The 17,604-nt window shown below is 37.6% G+C and overlaps 9 protein-coding genes across 9 annotated transcripts; 3 read left to right on the top strand and 6 right to left on the bottom strand.

Moving 5' to 3' along the window:
• Window positions 1-49: 49 nt before the first annotated feature.
• CBG24685 lies at window positions 50-1,489 on the top strand (the record flags this gene model as incomplete). The annotated part of the gene is made up of 2 exons (XM_002648375.1): window positions 50-298; window positions 722-1,489. Coding segments are annotated over 2 exons (1,017 nt in total), but the record flags the coding sequence as incomplete, so codon positions are not given.
• Window positions 1,490-2,211: 722 nt separating this feature from the next.
• CBG24684 lies at window positions 2,212-3,096 on the top strand (the record flags this gene model as incomplete). Its single annotated transcript, XM_045243697.1, has 5 exons — window positions 2,212-2,316; window positions 2,366-2,623; window positions 2,659-2,692; window positions 2,737-2,990; window positions 3,013-3,096. The coding sequence occupies 5 exons, from the start codon at window positions 2,212-2,214 to the stop codon at window positions 3,094-3,096; spliced, it is 735 nt and encodes a 244-aa protein (XP_045091396.1).
• An 842-nt stretch (window positions 3,097-3,938) lies between these two features.
• Window positions 3,939-5,912, bottom strand: CBG24683 (the record flags this gene model as incomplete). The annotated part of the gene is made up of 7 exons (XM_002648373.1): window positions 3,939-4,136; window positions 4,783-4,930; window positions 5,191-5,280; window positions 5,330-5,412; window positions 5,471-5,599; window positions 5,647-5,731; window positions 5,776-5,912. The coding sequence occupies 7 exons, from the start codon at window positions 5,910-5,912 to the stop codon at window positions 3,939-3,941; spliced, it is 870 nt and encodes a 289-aa protein (XP_002648419.1).
• A 1,463-nt stretch (window positions 5,913-7,375) lies between these two features.
• On the bottom strand, window positions 7,376-7,972 carry CBG26737 (the record flags this gene model as incomplete). Its single annotated transcript, XM_045243695.1, has 1 exon — window positions 7,376-7,972. One exon carries the CDS (start codon window positions 7,970-7,972, stop codon window positions 7,376-7,378), a length of 597 nt encoding a protein of 198 aa, XP_045100733.1.
• Window positions 7,973-8,413: 441 nt separating this feature from the next.
• On the top strand, window positions 8,414-9,490 carry CBG24681 (the record flags this gene model as incomplete). The annotated part of the gene is made up of 4 exons (XM_045243694.1): window positions 8,414-8,784; window positions 8,825-8,966; window positions 9,014-9,188; window positions 9,237-9,490. 4 exons carry the CDS (start codon window positions 8,414-8,416, stop codon window positions 9,488-9,490), a joined length of 942 nt encoding a protein of 313 aa, XP_045091395.1.
• A 126-nt stretch (window positions 9,491-9,616) lies between these two features.
• On the bottom strand, window positions 9,617-10,064 carry Cbr-glrx-21 (the record flags this gene model as incomplete). The annotated part of the gene is made up of 3 exons (XM_002648371.1): window positions 9,617-9,733; window positions 9,779-9,973; window positions 10,017-10,064. The coding sequence occupies 3 exons, from the start codon at window positions 10,062-10,064 to the stop codon at window positions 9,617-9,619; spliced, it is 360 nt and encodes a 119-aa protein (XP_002648417.1).
• Window positions 10,065-10,229: 165 nt separating this feature from the next.
• On the bottom strand, window positions 10,230-12,291 carry CBG24679 (the record flags this gene model as incomplete). The annotated part of the gene is made up of 7 exons (XM_002648370.1): window positions 10,230-10,331; window positions 10,381-10,474; window positions 10,522-10,881; window positions 10,929-11,567; window positions 11,617-11,960; window positions 12,005-12,124; window positions 12,166-12,291. 7 exons carry the CDS (start codon window positions 12,289-12,291, stop codon window positions 10,230-10,232), a joined length of 1,785 nt encoding a protein of 594 aa, XP_002648416.1.
• A 438-nt stretch (window positions 12,292-12,729) lies between these two features.
• CBG24678 lies at window positions 12,730-13,487 on the bottom strand (the record flags this gene model as incomplete). The annotated part of the gene is made up of 3 exons (XM_002648369.1): window positions 12,730-12,882; window positions 12,930-13,283; window positions 13,332-13,487. 3 exons carry the CDS (start codon window positions 13,485-13,487, stop codon window positions 12,730-12,732), a joined length of 663 nt encoding a protein of 220 aa, XP_002648415.1.
• A 545-nt stretch (window positions 13,488-14,032) lies between these two features.
• CBG24677 lies at window positions 14,033-16,489 on the bottom strand (the record flags this gene model as incomplete). Its single annotated transcript, XM_045243693.1, has 6 exons — window positions 14,033-14,122; window positions 14,178-14,261; window positions 14,324-14,707; window positions 14,907-15,312; window positions 15,359-15,840; window positions 16,304-16,489. 6 exons carry the CDS (start codon window positions 16,487-16,489, stop codon window positions 14,033-14,035), a joined length of 1,632 nt encoding a protein of 543 aa, XP_045091394.1.
• Between the last annotated feature and the right edge of the window lie 1,115 nt (window positions 16,490-17,604).

Genomic DNA, 17,604 nt, shown 5'->3' with positions numbered 1-17,604 from the left:
GAATTCTAGAATCTCAGAATTTCAGAATTTTAGAATCTCAGAATTTCAGACTCTTAGAACCTTAGAATCTCAGAATCTTAGAATCTCAGAATCTCAGAATCTCAGAATCTCAGAATCTCAGAATCTCAGAATCTCAGAATCTCAGAATCTCAGAATCTCAGAATCTCAGAATCTCAGAATCTCAGAATCTCAGAATCTCAGAATCTCAGAATCTCAGAATCTCAGAATCTCAGAATCTCAGAATCTCAGAATCTCAGAATCTCAGAATCTCAGAATCTCAGAATCTCAGAATCTCAGAGTCTCAGAATTTTAGAATCTCAGAATTTCAGAATTTTAGAATCTCAGAATTTCAGACTCTTAGAACCTTAGAATCTCAGAATCTCAGAATCTTAGAATCTTAGAATCTTAAAATCTCAGAATCTTAAAATCTCAGAATCTTAGAATCTCAGAATCTCAGAGTCTCAGAATTTTAGAATCTCAGAATTTCAGAATTTTAGAATCTCAGAATTTCAGAATTTTAGAATCTCAGAATTTCAGACTCTTAGAACCTTAGAATCTCAGAATCTTAGAATCTCAGACTCTCAGACTCTCAGAATCTCAGAATCTCAGAATCTCAGAATCTCAGAATCTCAGAATCTCAGAATCTCAGAATCTCAGAATCTCAGAGTCTCAGAATTTTAGAATCTCAGAATTTCAGAATTTTAGAATCTCAGAATTTCAGACTCTTAGAACCTTAGAATCTCAGAATCTTAGAATCTCAGAATCTCAGAATCTCAGAATCTCAGAATCTCAGAATCTCAGAATCTCAGAATCTCAGAATCTCAGAATCTCAGAATCTCAGAATCTCAGAATCTCAGAGTCTCAGAATCTCAGAATCTCAGAATCTCAGAATTTTAGAATCTCAGAATTTCAGACTCTTAGAACCTTAGAATCTCAGAATCTTAGAATCTCAGAATCTCAGAATCTCAGAATCTCAGAATCTCAGAATCTCAGAATCTCAGAATCTCAGAATCTCAGAATCTCAGAATCTCAGAATCTCAGAATCTCAAAATCTCAGAATCTCAGAATCTCAGAATCTCAGAATCTCAGAATCTCAGAATCTCAGAATCTCAGAATCTCAGAATCTCAGAATCTCAGAATCTCAGAATCTCAGAGTCTCAGAATCTTAGAATCTCAGAATCTCAGAATCTTAGAATCTCAGAATCTCAGAATCTTAGAATCTCAGAATCTCAGAATCTCAGAATCTCAGAATCTCAGAATCTCAGAATCTCAGAATCTCAGAATCTCAGAATCTCAGAATCTCAGAATCTCAGAATCTCAGAATCTCAGAATCTCAGAATCTCAGAATCTCAGAATCTCAGAATCTCAGAATCTCAGAATCTCAGAATCTCAGAATCTCAGAATCTCAGAATCTCAGAATCTCAGAATCTCAGAATCTCAGAATCTCAGAATCTCAGAATCTCAGAATCTCAGAATCTCAGAATCTTAAAATCTCAGAATTTCAGAATCTTAGAATCTCAGAATCTCAGAATCTTAGAATCTCAGAATCTCAGAATCTCAGAATCTCAGGAACTTAGAATCTCAGAATCTCAGAATCTCAGAATCTCAGAATATCAAAATCTCAGAATCTCAGAATCTCAGAATCTCAGAATCTCAGAATCTCAGAGTCTCAGAATTTTAGAATCTCAGAATTTCAGAATTTTAGAATCTCAGAATTTCAGACTCTTAGAACCTTAGAATCTCAGAATCTTAGAATCTCAGAATCTCAGAATCTCAGAATCTCAGAATCTCAGAATCTCAGAATCTCAGAATCTCAGAATCTCAGAATCTCAGAATCTCAGAATCTCAGAATCTCAGAATCTCAGAGTCTCAGAATTTTAGAATCTCAGAATTTCAGAATTTTAGAATCTCAGAATTTCAGACTCTTAGAACCTTAGAATCTCAGAATCTTAGAATTCCATAACTTCGGAATTTCAAAATATCAAAATCTAAAAACTTTCGTCGAATAGTCAAAACTCCAGAAACTTATAAAAGTACTCCCTTTGATGGATTCTTCCTTGTGACCACTTTTAGATTGCTGGATTTTTTCATCTTACTAAATCGTTACCCACGTGTCCCTTATCCTAATTTTGACATTTTTCACAACTTGCACCAGTTCAAAACAGATCCGCAGAGACAGCAATTCACAAAAACACTACCATTCACGCTAAAATGGCTGATGTTGCTGTTGGTCTACCAATCCTCTCAAGAAGATCAAGATCCGCTAAGATAACGGCAGTGGCTCCAAAATCCGGAAAGTCAACCAAGTCGGCGAAGGTAAAAAAACGGATCAACAATTTCAAATATAACTTTTCAAATTGTCCAGAGCACCAACATTCCGAGAGTTCAGAAATCCAAAGTTCCGAAGCACCCTACTTATTCCGTCATGGTTTACACAGCCATCAAGGACTTGCACGATAGAAACGGAGCATCGAATTTTATGATTAATAGATATATTGCCTCCAGATATTTTTGTGATGGCAAAGCCGCCCGTACAAGAACTCTAGCTGCTCTGAAGAAAGGACTTGCCGATGGATCTCTGATTTTAGTTACTGGAGTTGGTGCTCGTGGAATGTTCAAGGTGGCTAATGAATCTTCGAAATCTCATCGTGTTCCCAGAGTCGCTGCTTCAAAAACTGCTCCAAAGAAAGCGGTAATTCAACTGACAATCCCCAAATAAGTTTGAAATTTTTTCAGTCCAAATCCACCTCGAAATCTTCCAAATCTTCCAAACGTGCTTCAAAATCCGCCAGAAAATCCACCAAAAGCACCAAATCTGCTACCCAGTCAACTTCCTCAAAATCGGTCAAAAAGTCAACCAAAGCCAAGAGCAAGAAGACTCCAACCAAGAGAACTGTCAAACCGAAGAAGGCCTGAATGAGCTCAAAATCCTTCTTTCTCTTCTCATCAAGCACAATAAACTCGTCAAGCACACACATTTTTTAAAAAATGTATTATGATTTTAATGAAAAGTTTATGAAATTAAAATGTTTTTGTTGGTTTCTATGGAAAGATAATACTGTAAAAACTGTAATAGAAGGGCCCTTTCACTTTTGAATTTATCCTATCTACCTCGGTTCTCGATAAAGATATGAAAAAGTTGTCCACTGATAAAATGTTAAAAATATTATGAAAAACAATTTATCAGTTGACACATTCTTGATACCTTGTCTAGCAGCCAAGAAAAATGAGCTCAAACATAGCAGTGTGGGGCCCTTCTATTACAGGTTTTACGTTATGTTATGAATGAATAGAAAATGGAAAAATGGAGCTTTAGAGATTCTGAAATGGATTACGAAATTCTTGATTCCAGAAAACCGGAAATTTCCTAGATCAATGAAATATCCCAAAACGGAAACTCTTTTTCACATTAATAAACAAAAAACATGTTAACCCAACTTTGTAATTGAGCTATTTATATTTTTTGAAATTTTTTTCATAAATTCATACATTACAAAGTTGTATTTCCAGATTTCTGTTTCAGACGAATCCTTAGAATAATTCCCCGAAGACTGAAATTTCAAGATATCAAAGTCTAAGTCTCAATCTGATTCATAGTCACAAGATCTCTTCCACCTACCCTCCAAAATTTGTCTGGAAACGAAATTTTGCTCGCTTTAGATTTTGGGATGTCTCCTGGAATTGACGAACTTTGAAGAGTTTTCAGAAACAAAAAAATTCAAAAAAATTTCGGAAAGTTTTCAGAAAAAAAGCTTTATTGACGGAAAAAAGAGAAAAAGTTAGTAGAGAATAGGAAAAATAGTGAAAGACATGAAATGAAAATTGCGGAAATTGAAAAAAAAAATTGGGAACGGATGTGATGGATGGGGAAGGGAAACGGATATTTGGAAAATAAAATATATAGAAAACAAAAATACAAAAACAAATTATACATTATCTCAAACCATTTTGCGAATTTCCAATTGTGCTATACTCGTCGGTGTTGGTCCGCTGATATGAAACGCTTTCGCGCCATTCTCGTAGAAAACGCCTCCATTTGGGTATAGATGTTCTAATTCGCCAAATATTAATTCAGTTGTCTCTTTGTCCATTTGTTCAATTGTCAAATAACGAGCAGGAACTGTCCAATCGGGAAGCTAAAATGATAATTGGAATTACCGTAAACATCAAAATACAGGAGGTTACCGTATTTCCTCTGATAGAAGCCCATGGGCTTCTTTTATCAATTTTTATTTTCAAAATTTTTTAATTAAAAATTCAAAAATTTGACCATTATGAAGTTAAGAATTCTGAGATTCAGTGTTTTGGAAAATTCGAAATGTTTGTTCTGCAATTTAAATACCGAAATTCCTAATTTATGAAATTCTGAGATACCAGAACCTCAAAATTCAAAATTCAAGAATTTAGAAACTCCGGAAAAAAAATTCTAAAAATCTGAAATTCTTAAATTTAGAAATTAGAAAATTTAGAAATTTAGAAATTGTCGAGTTCTAAAATTACAGTTCCAAAATTTCTGGAATTTTGAATTATCCTATTTTCTCTAATAAACGCGCATGGGCTTCTATTAGAGGGTGGGCTTCTATTAGAGGAATGACAGTAACCAAGATGATTGTCCTTTCAGCTCAATTATCTCAATTTCTATAAAAGATAACAAAAATCTGTCAACTGTTGAAATGCTTGCCATAATATCGCCAAAATTTTATCAGTGGGGACATTTTTGATATCTCTATTGAAAGTTGAGATATGTGAGTTCAATGCGCAAGGCCTTATTTGAATGCTTACCGAGAAGAATCGAAGAATCGCTGCCCGTTTATTAGTAGAGGTTTCGGAATCGTCCAATTGTCTGAACATAATTGCGGTTTTATCTTGAGAAGCAATTGTGAAGAAATCCTCAATAAATCTCGGAGTGATTTCAGCGCTCGAACTCAAACTGAAAGAAAAACATTATCACAAAACTTTATGTTTCAAAACCAGAGAGCGCCCCGCACTGTTAATTTTAAACCAATTTAGTTCATTCCCTGTAACAGATGTCCAAAATTGATTAACTATCAAAATGTTGTTGATATTATGATAAACAATTTATCAGTTGACAACATTTCCATATCTTTTACAGGAACCGAGACAAATTGACTCAAAGTTGAAAACTAAGGGACCCTTCTATTTTATGGTACATCGAATTTGAAAAATTACCTCATACAGATTCCACTTTTAATATCAATCTTCTTCAGCCACTTCACACATTCTAGCAATGAATTTTCCTTCAAATTTTTAATGTGCATGCTGCAAAGTTTTTCAATACATTCTAATCTACTTGAATACCCATGCTTACCTCACTGCTCCTAATTCTAGACAAAATGGAAACAACTGGAAAACAGATTTCAGAAACTCCTCATTCATTTCCGATATATCAATCTGAAAGAAAATGGAGTTTTCAAAAAAAAATTCAAAAAAAAAAAAACTTAAAACCTACAGATAGGATTTCTTTACAAAACGTTTTTGCAACAGGAAGAACAGAATCTTTCAGAATTTCAGAAGATGTAGCCAGTTGAAGAAATTTAGGTGAAAGCCATCTAGTTTGTCTACTTCCCTTGATTTGAATCTAATAAAATAATATTCAAGTGGTTTCAATCTTACAAAGATACTCACAAACTTCAGCTCTGCGAAAAAATCTTCTGCTCTTCTGCTAGCTATTCTGTCGTCTGTTATGATGATTGCGTCAATTATCCATTTTCTGAAAAATCAACGTTCTACAGTAATCTTTGATAATCTTCAAACCTCATCTCATCATATGGAACTTTATCTGAAATTTCTTTTAAAACTGGATTCTCTATTCTCATCTGCCAAAGTTTTTCAATTGGAGTAAACTTGAGAACAGTTTCAATTGAAAGTAGAGTCATTTGTTGTTGTTCCATTTTTTCAGCTGGAAAAGAAGAAGTAATAGACTACTATACAAAGTGGGAAAGAAACAACTGCAAAAAGAAGGGCAACAAATTTCGGATGGCAGGGAAAAAGGGGGAGACTAGGAGACGAAATAGCGAAAAGCTATGAAGAGAAAAAGAAGGAAAATAAAAATACACATGTGTTGTGTTAAAATATGCAAGTGAGAATAGAGAGAGAGAGATGAGAGAAACAATGTCAACAAGAAATCGGAGAGAAGCAAAAAAGAGAAAATGATTTTTGGAATAGAAAAAACTGGAATTTATAAATGCTTTCATATCGTATTGTGAATATTGGAAATCTGGAGGACAAAGATTTTATGCTGCGTCAAAAGTTTCCAAATCTGGGAGTTCTGGGCCCAGAAAGCAGTCCAAAGAGACACTCAGATTCTCAAGGTTTCCAATTGAGCACAGTGGAAACCAGGGCGACAATGGAACTTCTTATGACATCAAAGCTGAAAAGCATGCAGGTTCACATAAAAATAAAGAAAATATTCAAAAAAATGCCTTCATCGAAAAAAAACGCCGGGACATCCTGCTAAATTCAAGTTGTAATTTTGTAGTTGAAGACGTTTTTGTACGAATTCAAAAAAAATCAAAATTTATAAAAAACACCGTCTAAAAGCAGGCCACCCGAACCGCCAACTTTGATTTTTTATATCTCAGTTCCTGTAAAAGATATCAAAAAGTAATCAACTGGCAAAATATTTTTAATGTTATGATGCACATTTTGTCAGTTGACCCCTTTTTGGTAGCTTTTACCGAAAGTGAGATGTATGGGATCGAAATTGAGAGATTGGGGAAGTGCGTTCTTTTCACGGTAGCTACTAAAAGAATTTCGGCAGTTTCGGTGTTTTTAAAGCTAAAAATTACATCGCAGTTTAGAAATATTGATAAAATTTCTCATCTTTGTATAATTTTCAAATTTTCTGAAACTTCTGATTACTGTAAGTTTGAATTTTTGATTTTTTAAAGTATAAGAAACCGTTAGAATCCTTTAAATTTCAAACCTCAACCGAAATTATTAGAATTTTTCTATTTTAAAAATCTTACGAATAAGAAGGATTCCATATTTTCAGAACATTTTTCTCATTTGTACAAAAAGTCACGTTTGTTCTGAACTCCGAATGATTTTCTAGAAACTCTGTGTGAATGGACAAGATTTTTTTCAGGTTCTGAAAAACCAGAAAAGAAATGAAGAACCTGTAGATGCCGTTCGTATATGAATGAAGATTTTGAAAAAAGTTTCATAAATTATGTGCTTGTTGAAACCAAAAAACATTAAGAGAAAGAATAATTATGATGATTAGTAAAAATAAATTATGATTAAATCGGGAAATTAGTTTTCAATATCCTACAAATTTGAAATCGGCTTTTCTCTTCCGGGGTGGTTCTTGAAATCCTGCGTTCTCCTTCTGCATCTGTGCCTCCTGGATTCTTTAAAGTCGAGCCATCTTGAAGACGTTGAGATTCTCCATTCGTTTCTCCTCTCCTACTTGTTTCATCTGTTGAATTTTCAGAATCTTTCGACGGCGATCCTCTTCGTAGCGGTTCATCTGGATTGAATTTCCGTTGATGGGTTTCATTGGTATTCTGGAGTTCGATCGGACGGCTATGGCGATAGGTGCACGTTGCTTTGGAGCAGTTAATGTCGGTGACGTTTTCTTCCTTCCAAATTCAATTCCTTCATTTTCGGTAAATGGTCTTTTCCTGGTTGGTCCGGCTGGAGATGCTTTTTCCATTTTCTTCAATAGACGATCGGCTTTCGTCTTCAGATCAATGTTGTGGAGATATGGTTCAACAAGATCCTTGATATTGAAGTAACTGCAGACATCTTGAGAAATATCCATCTCCAGAAGCTCCTCAAAAGTTAAATTGAGTTTCCGAGCAGCACGAAGGCGAGAGACTAACTTGAAAACCCTCTGGAGAACGGCAGTGTTTGGAGTAGCCATAGTAGCAAAGAGCGAGAATAGAAGAGTGACTTCTGTGAGGACCCAGTAGATCTTGAGCCTTATATATCTTTTTATTGTCATCATTTTTCAAGTCATCCTTAATGGACCCTAATAATTATTGCTTTATTACCCAAGGAGCAAAATAATGTGTCTGGAACATGATGACAAAATATATAATATTGCAAATGATAACAATATCTGAATTAGATGACAAATTCATCAGACATCTGAGAAAAGTTGATAAAAATCTGTTTTCCAAAATTTTAAGCTCCCCGCTCGTGTCCTAATTAAAAAGAAGTGCATGCATTCTGACTGAACAGTGTACAGTCGAATTTTAAAAGCTGATATTCCGAGTGAGCCAGTTTTCTGCCTTTTTTTGAGGGTTTTTGCCAGTTAACCCCATTTGATCACTTGGCAAGATAAGAAATCCCCATAAATATCGAGAGCTTGGCTTGTATCCACGATTCCATAATCGATTTCGAAACTAAGAAGTCAAAAGAAGCTTCGAGAATTTCAACCGAAGCAATGCAAAGTGTAGAAGAAGAGGCGCCGAGAGCTCAAGCTGGAATGGTTCTTGGAATAAAGAAGGGAAAGAAAGGGACGGCTACAACGGAAGCGCCACCACCAGCCAAGAAAAAAGGAGCTGACGGATCCAGAAGAATCAAGAAGGAGAAGAAGAAGGTGGAAGAGGCAGATCCGACGAACAAGACCAATATGACTCCAGCACCTCCGCAAGCTCATCCGATCGTTCAGGAGTGGGTACTTCGTGCGTTGGATTTTGGAGTGGAGAAGCTTCGAGAGGAATTTCGGGGTCTCGCAAAATACGTTCGCAGTGATATGACCCAAAACGTCTTCAATTCTAACCATTCTACCGATATCAACATCACCAAAAATCGGTTCGTTTCTCTTTTTAAGATTTAAAGATTTAGTTTCAAGCACTCGGATTTCAGCTACCAAGATGTTCCATGCCAAGATCAATGCATTGTCAAATTGGAGCCCCCATCTCCAAGTACTTACATCCATGCCAACTACGTCGGATGTCCAATGTATCCCGAGAAACGATTCATCTGTTGTCAAGGTCCATAGGATCACACTTGCGAGGACTTTTGGTGGATGGTCATTCAGAATAAGGTGGAGCAGATCGTGATGCTTTGCAAGACAGTGGAGACTGGAAAACTGAAATGTGCTCAGTATTGGCCGGGTGCTCAGGGAGAGAAGAAAGAATTCAAATCGGGTGTTGTTGTGGAGAACATGTCGGGAACAAAAACTGGAACTATTGTGGCAATCGAGTATATTCTTGGTTAATTTTTTACCTCGATTTCAGCCTAAATAACTTTTCATTTTGCAGAAAAAATCGCCGAGAATAAACAGTGCCCTCCGATGCCGGATCTTGTCAAACAACTCCGCGATCAGCGTGCCTACTCGATTCAAAACGATCTTCAGTACTTGTACATTCATCGCGTGATGCTCAACTACTTTTTGGATAAGTACAAGGAGAAGTATGCGTCTCTTCTGACGAGAACGTTGCAAAGTACGAGAAGTTTGTCAAGGACTACAACACAGCAGTTGGACAGTGATCTATTTTTTTCTTTTACCTCCTGAATGAATTTTTCTCTTGAATTTCGCTTTTGAAGTTTGTTCTAAAAATAAGAATTTCACAAGTTTATGGAAATTTAGAGGGTTAGAGGTAGAAGTTAAAGACGAATAGAATATATGAACAATTAGACATCATTCTTGTGGAGCGTTTTCTCCGGTGCATTGAGCGATCGCTTCGAAAAGATGACCAGCGTTGCGAAGTGCTTCGAGTTCTGTGAAACCACCGACGAATCGACCGCAGATGAAAATCTAAAAAATACCATGTTTCATGTAAAACTTCTAATTAACAAAAACCTGAGGCACACTTGTCTGTCGCGTAGTATAGACGAGTCCATTCACAATTCCAAGGTAATCTTGTGGTTGAGCCTCTTTCAAACTGTCCAGATTCACCTCTTTATACGCAACTCTCACATCGGCAAACAGATCCTTGGCTTTGTTGCAGAATGTACAAGAGTTTTTCGTGTACATTACCACTGGATCTTTTTTCACCTACAAATTATTTTGAAAGAGATTTTCTGCGTTTTTATCTCACCTGTTCTTGAACAACGTCGACGTTTACTTTTGAGGTGACTCCTCCCATTTTATCTGAAATATTCGATTCGTTTCATGATCCAATTTTGAATCAGAGATAGTTGGATTCAATTCAACCAACAAATATATGAGAACATAATGCATTCAAAAATATAAATAGTTTACTGAGTTCCGAAAAGATGATAAAAGATGAACAGAAAGAGAGATCAAAGAATTAGGAAAGATTGACATGCTTCAAAAGAATATTCAATTGTTCTTTGAGACTGTTAGCATTGTCCACATAGAATGATTCGTTGTTTAGACGATCCTCGATTTCCTGAAATTTGATATGAACTAAATACTTCATCCGTAACCACTGCGCTTACCTTTACGGTTTCTGGATTAGCGTCTGGAGCACTGATCGCAAACAAAACAGGATTCCTCGGATAGTCGCAAGGGATTGATAAGAATGCGGTGAGGCTGAAATAGGTGGTTTTCTTTATGAATAGAAAGAGAAAAAAACCAACTGTTTGTTTTCACTATCCACAATTTCAATTTTGTATGAGAAACGATCTGATGCAGAAGATTTCGCGATTTCTTCTGACAGAGACGCCGGTATCAAAGCAATAAAAGCCTCGTCCTCACAATTTTTAAATGAACTGATTTTGACATCTTCTCCACAATCCAATTCTTCTGTGTTCTTTGCTTCCAAATTACGAATAATTCCATCTAACACACAGCGATCAGAGACCCTCTGTCTGATCGATTTGATAATCTTCCGGAGATGCTCCGTTACAGAGACTCCTTCCGCTTCTCCAGTGCCACTCAACTCCTGAATAAACTTGTATGGTTTTCCAATCGTTTTCGCATTTGAGTTGAAATTTAGTCTGTAAGAATGAAATTACTAATGACCAATAGAAAAAACACTACATACTTGAGATGCTCGCTTTTCAAGTCACCAACTTTACTGGGACATTTATCTCCGGAATCGTCTTCGAATAAATCAGACATCAAAGAATCAGCGTTGAATAAGATCGACTTCTTTGCCTTGGAATCTTGATGAATGCTCCATTTAGCTGTTGTAAGCTTCAATTCAGTCAGGTATTGAATCGACATCGTGATCTTCAAATCATTGGAACACTCAATATCCAGGTTGAGACTCATCGGATGCACATCCAGAATCTTCGAAGCCATTTCATTGATTTTCTCTTGTATTGTTTCGTCCTCTTTTCGTCTTCTTTTCGTTTCTCCATCTTCTTTCGTTGGCTTCGTTGTCTCATTGTTACCAGTGATACTGAATTCAAACATCTTATCATCGTGAATCTCTTTGTAAGCTGTCGCATGGATATGAGCAACTGCAAGTGGAGCTGGAAGACTTAACGACATCTTCCGCTGCTCCGCGTCTATGGTAAGGTCTTTGAACTTTGCCCCAACTGTGTCGAACACTGGTTCGACCATTTTGGCAAGATCGTCAAGTTTTGGTTTCAGTCCTTGAATACGAACTTCTTTTCCTCGAATATCACTTTGCAGAACGTTACGACGCCCTTCTAATTCATTGAGAGTAGACAATAAACTGAAAATGAAAGAATTAACCATCAAAACTCCTAACTGATATCACTAACTCTCTTCTTTGATTATCCTCATACTTCAATCTTGCTAAATACTGCTCATGCTCATTGCCCATCGTTTCTTCAGCTTTGGAAATAGTTTCAGGGGCCTCTGCGTAGAATTCTTCAACTGGAATCAGCTCAAGTTCCTCGTCACCGGCGCTGAAGTCTAGACAACGATCTATCTCTTTTTGAATGTGTTGAACTTCGCTAGTGACATTTTGAAGTTGTAAAAGCTTCGCGTCGACGAGATCCATTCGTTCTGCAACTTCTTTTCTCATTTGAGCGGTCGCGTAATGGCATAGTCGGGTGTTTCGACGCAACCGAGCAATCCTGGCGATTGCCGCAATGGTTGTTGGCTGAAAAATGTATATTGAGCGTTTCAGTAATAGATTTCACAAACTTTTCCATCCATATAGTCCTCTAATGCCGTCTTTAGGAATGTGTAGTCTTCATTGAACTCATCGAATAACTTATCATGTGTGAGTTCCATCGAGATTTTGTCTTCAAGAGCAAAAAGTTTCTGAAAAGAGAGTGGTTCTCAAGCATTTGAATGTTATTTACCTCGGGTGCATCCATTTTTGATATTCCCTCTAAGAGTTGGACCGATTTCTCCGTCATTTTCACTTCTGGCTCTTTCTTCTTCGGTTCATCGGTTGTTCGTTTTACCAGGCGAACGTTCACCGACATTTTTTGGCAGACCGCTGAACGAAATTAATGAATTGTTGAAGGAAAACAATAAGTTATTCGGAATAACAGCTGCAATTATAACTTCAAAAAGTAGTCCGCGAAGACTCCACGGAGGCTGGCCGAACTTCCCCCGATAACTTGACCGCGCGCGAGAAGCAGTTTTTCAAAATGAATATTAAATCCTAAATTTAGGACAATTTTGCAACTGACAACCTGAATTAGGAAAAGAAACGAACTGAAGCGGTTAAATATTTATTGTATCGATTTATTAGTGATACGAGGACAAATGGGCTTCAAGTATACTATGAGAGCGGGGGTGTTTTTACTACCGGCTGGTATTTACAGCAAAAAATGGTTGCAGGCCTAGATGAACATGGAACAAAGGCTGCAATAACAAAGGAAGCTCGTAGAATAAAATGTAACAGCAAGAGGTGAGATTTAGGCGGTAGTTTTCTTGGTAGTAGTCTTCTTGGCTGCTGGAGCCTTACTGGTCTTTTTAGCGGCTGGAGATTTGGCGCTCTTCTTGGCAACTGGCTTGGCAGCGACTGGCGACTTTGGTTTCTTCTCGCTGGATGGAGTAACAGCGGCAGCCTGAATTTACATTGTGTTTATGTGATTCAATACTTTTGAGCTCATACTGGTTTCTTGGTTGACTTTGGAGTTGATGGTTCAGCTGAAGATTTGCCTGCCTTCGTGCCGGCTTTCTGCAGCTTGAATCTTCCGTTGGCACCATTTCCAGTAACTTGGAGAATAGTTCCAGCAGCGATCCCCTTCTTGAGAGCGATAGCAAGGCGACTGCGGACACTCTTTTCAGTGTTGGCCATGTTGATGAGATTGTGGTTCTTCGAGATGGTCTTGAGGATAGCCTGGTGAGAAGCACCCTTTTTCTCATTCAGTTCAGTGATAGCGGTCGTGACCATTTCCAGATATGCCGGATGATCAGCGACAACTTTCACCTTCTTCACTTTTGGGATCTTGTTGGCAGCAGCAGTCTGTAAATAACAATTTAAAAAACACAATTTCATGTATAAGCAGCTCACCTTGGCAGCTTTTGCCGTCTTTCCAGCTCTTGCGGCTGGCGACTTTGGTGACTTTGGCGATTTTGGAGTATTCGCATTCTTCGTCTTTCTAGGGCCTCCTCTGACAGCTTTCGGAGCAACAGCAACTGGAGCTTCGGCAATGGCAACGTCCGACATCCTTTTCGAGTGATTTGAAATGAGGAAATGAACTGAAACAGTTTTGGCGCCGCTTACATATTACTTTCCACCACCCTGTCGGGACACCTCTAAAGCGAAAGGTCCCGCGCCGAATATGCTTGTCGCCATACTGTGATTGAACATGCGAATTGGATTTGAATTTGAGACTATCTCTACATTTGCAACACATTTCTATTGATAAACAGCTTGTATCCAAAAAGCTTTATTTCCAGATAGAAAATTTACAAATATGAGAAATTCGGGAAACGCAGACAGAACAGATGAGTAAAGTCAGAAGAAAAATGAATGAGATGAGGGGAGGAAACAGGAAAAATTTTTTCTACAGGTTGACTAGAGCTGCAAAGTATATCTTTACTTTGAATCTTGTTCATAATCGTTCAATTCCGCGGTTTTGGATTTTTTTGGCGATATTTTGTTTATCACATTCTACAGCGGTTTCTAGAGAGGGGTCTGGACGAGAATAAGAAAAATAGAAGCGATAGAAAAAGAAAGATTACGGGGAATGTTGATTCAAAATATTCAAATTATTGCGATGAGACGTCTTCCATTTTCTCAGCGTTTCCAGAACTATCCGTCTCTTGATTCATACTTCCGTACCCACCGTCAATGCTCGCCTGAATCAATGCTCTATTTTCAACGACTATCATCATTATCTTTCGACACACTTACCTTGATGAAGCTGTTAGCAGTTTTCTCTTGATGACTTGACGAGTATCCTTGCTGTTGTTGTTCAGCTGGCGGAAGAACAAATTGCTCAATTGGTGGGAACGGTTGAGATTGAACCGGGTCAACTATAACCTCGACTTCGGGGGAACCATTTGTGGTTGGTACGAAGTATATGGTTGTGGTGTGTATAAAGTGTATGAAGCAGATTGCGGTCTTCTTTGATGATAGTCATGCGACATGTAACGAATCGGACGAGTGTATTGAATTGGTGGAGGAGGCTGTTGAACGGGAACATATTCATAATAAGTTCCTCCAGGAGAGCACATTCCCGACTCTGCGTAGTTCAGAGATCCCATTGGCATCTCATCGTACATCTGGTGATATGCAGTGTAGTTGGATTCATGCGGCTGCTGGTGAACATGGGAATGCGCGTGATGGTGATGATGGTGGACCATAACAGATGGTGGGGTCTGACAGACCATTGGCTCACAGTACCCATGTCCATTTGCCATTCCACCGAAACTCTCGGCTTTCTGAAATACTAGGTTAATGTTAATGTTTGGAGGCTACAGTAGGATAAAGTGTACATAAAATTTAATTTTCAAACCAAAAAACATAAAAATTGCTAGGCTTGAGAGTAATTTTCTCAAAGTTTATGACATCCATTTGGGGAAAACATGGCATTTTGAAAATTTTTGTAATGTCAAAATGACATGCGCTTTCTCCACTTACCCGCATCATGGGATGTTTGGAAGTGCACAAATAGCTGTTGTTTGTGAAATCGAAAGATCTTTGTGGAGCCCATTGATGGCCATGATGGCCTCCAGAACTGACAGGAGATCCAATCATTTGTTGCTGTGGTTGACAGTTCAGTGAGTGTTGTCTCATCGGAAGTCCACGTGGACTGGGAGATTGCATGACTGGACTGCCGCCTACTTGTGCCACATCGAATGACTGAGCTCGGCGCATCATGAGCAAATCGTGATTGAGACTTGCTTGACTTCCATACTGACTGTTTTGTTCAAACGATTCCATATGATGCAAGTCTTTTCTGGAAGATCCTCCAGTGTTTTGTCGTCGTAATCGATCCTCCGAATAGTTGTTATGGCGAATGAAATCAGCGAAATTTTCTTCTGGTCTGAAAATCTTTCTAGATGAGCTGAACATTTCAAAAATTCAATTACATTTTAGTTCTCTCCGACTTATTGACAACGATTTCTGTCAATTTGTTAGTCACATTATGATCCAATCCGAACAACGCAGCGCATCTATGAAGGAGCATCCGATGATAGGATGATGGAAGTTCGAACTTCTTCGATTGAACACTCTCATCCATTACAAGATCCTTGAGTTCCTGCTCAAACTCTAAAATCTGTTTTCTATCCTCCTCACTCTTGTGAAGCGTGCGATCTACGAAACTGCGAAGATCCGTTCCACTCCTATCCGAGTATTCCGTTCCAGTTGATTCTCGGCTCAATGACTTTGAAGTTGCCCATAGTTTTTTCTGAGCATGACCCGGTGGAAGAAGTTTAGTTCCATCGTTATTGCTTTCAGTTTGTTTCTCATCTGAATCCTCTCTTCCCTCTTCTGGATGTTCTTCAATACATGGTACGGTAGTTTCTGGGCTCGGGGATGGACAATCAGAAAGTGATAGATGAGACATTGGCTGGAATAGAAAACCGATTTTGTTGGAAAGATTTCGAGTTTTTGGTTGGATTGAGCTGTTAGTTGTACCGTACCGTATACACTTTACTATAGAGCCACCAAGCCATAAATTTTGAGCTCGAATATCTCGGTTTCCGTAAGTGATATCAATATAACATGTTTGTAATATTATGATACACAATCAATCAGCCGATTACTTTTTGATATCTTTCACAGAAACCGAGATACATAGCCTCGAAGTTGACGGATTGGGCTTCCATTAAAGTGTTTACGGTATTCAAGTAACTTACAATCATGATGAGAGATTCTCAGAAGTAAAAGTTAGAAAAAAGAAAATATCCTAGAAGGTATACAAACTGAAGCAAGATATATAGACTCATTTTATCTTTTTCCCTTAAATCGGCTCAGCCTTCTGACTCATATACAAAAAGTGACGATATGATTTTCCAAGCGATTATTCATACCTCTTCAATCGTAGCATTCTGTTTTGATAGTCTTCTTCGCATCGATTCATTCCGTTTGAGTCCATCTGATCCCTCTGCTGGCATTGTCACATTCATCGTCATGATAACTGTAGTCGATCGTCGTCGTTGTGTGGAATCGTCGTTTGAAGAAGAGTTCTCCGGAGACACATTTTCCGTGGCAGACATTTTAATTGCCTGAAAATGATATTCATAGAAAGGATTAGAGACAAAAGAATGTAAAATGAGAAAAAATGGAGAGAAAGAAGAAAGGCTCATGAGAAAAGTACCGCCCACCCTTCAAAGGATATGCTCCGCCCACTTGAGCACATTTCGCAATCTGTGAGAAGAGGTAAAGAAAAGAAAGCAAAAAGAGTCTTGATATGTTTTGGTTGAGTATCCAACTACAGTAGGGCAATTATCGAAACATTTAAAATCACAAGACATGAAACTCAACAAAAAAGTATAAATTATAGATTCGAAAATGTTGGAAATATAAAAATTTCAAATTTCCCCCGCACTTTTCATAACGTCCCACCTTTTGAGCCTCGTCGAGGACTAATCAAAATCGTTTATGAGAAGGATTAAATAGAAGATTAGGAGCTTGTGGGAAAAATGATGTGCAGATTAATAGAGACATGTGTTCGAAAAAGGAAATTGAATGAAAGAAAAAATATCAAAAAGAGAGGGGAAGTCGGAAATTGAAAAGGATGCTTTAGGTATCCAGTTTTATCCAAAAAAGAGTTTTTTCCTGTCAGTTTGATTTATCGTCCCTGACTCTGAAAACTTTTTCAGACACTGATAGTTTTCTAAAAGCAGGTGGTACTCACTTGAGAATATTCATTGACGTACAAGTTCTGTTTTATCTTAAAATGACGTGATTGGGAGTGTATATAGATCATGGAATAATGTGGGCGGGTCTGGGAAAGTCTAAAGATAAACAACTGAAAAAGGATGAATCAAGATTTGAAAGAGTTTGGAACTTTTTTTTAGGAGATAAGAGGAAAAAGATTTGTTGAGCTTTTCAATGATATCTTGATTTGATCATTCTGAATTCATTGATGATTGAGGGTAGTTTTCTAGAAAGGAAGTTATTTTAAAAGAGAGCAGGTATTGAAATAGAAAATCTGAAACTTCAAAACCTCAATTTTAAAGAAAGAAGAAGACACCTCAAATTGCATTAACTCTTTTGGAATTTTAGGGAATTTCAGAACCGGAGATTTCTGATGATTTACAAAATTTCTGAACATCCGAACATCTGAACATCTCAAGTTCGCACTTTCTCAAATATTCGAATTTTCTGA

Source organism: Caenorhabditis briggsae (genome assembly GCF_000004555.2).
Source record: "Caenorhabditis briggsae complete genome, chrIII, whole genome shotgun sequence".
NCBI lineage: Eukaryota > Metazoa > Nematoda > Chromadorea > Rhabditida > Rhabditidae > Caenorhabditis > Caenorhabditis briggsae.
Note: the sequence above shows the minus strand (reverse complement) of the source record. Positions and strands in the feature narration are given on the sequence as shown.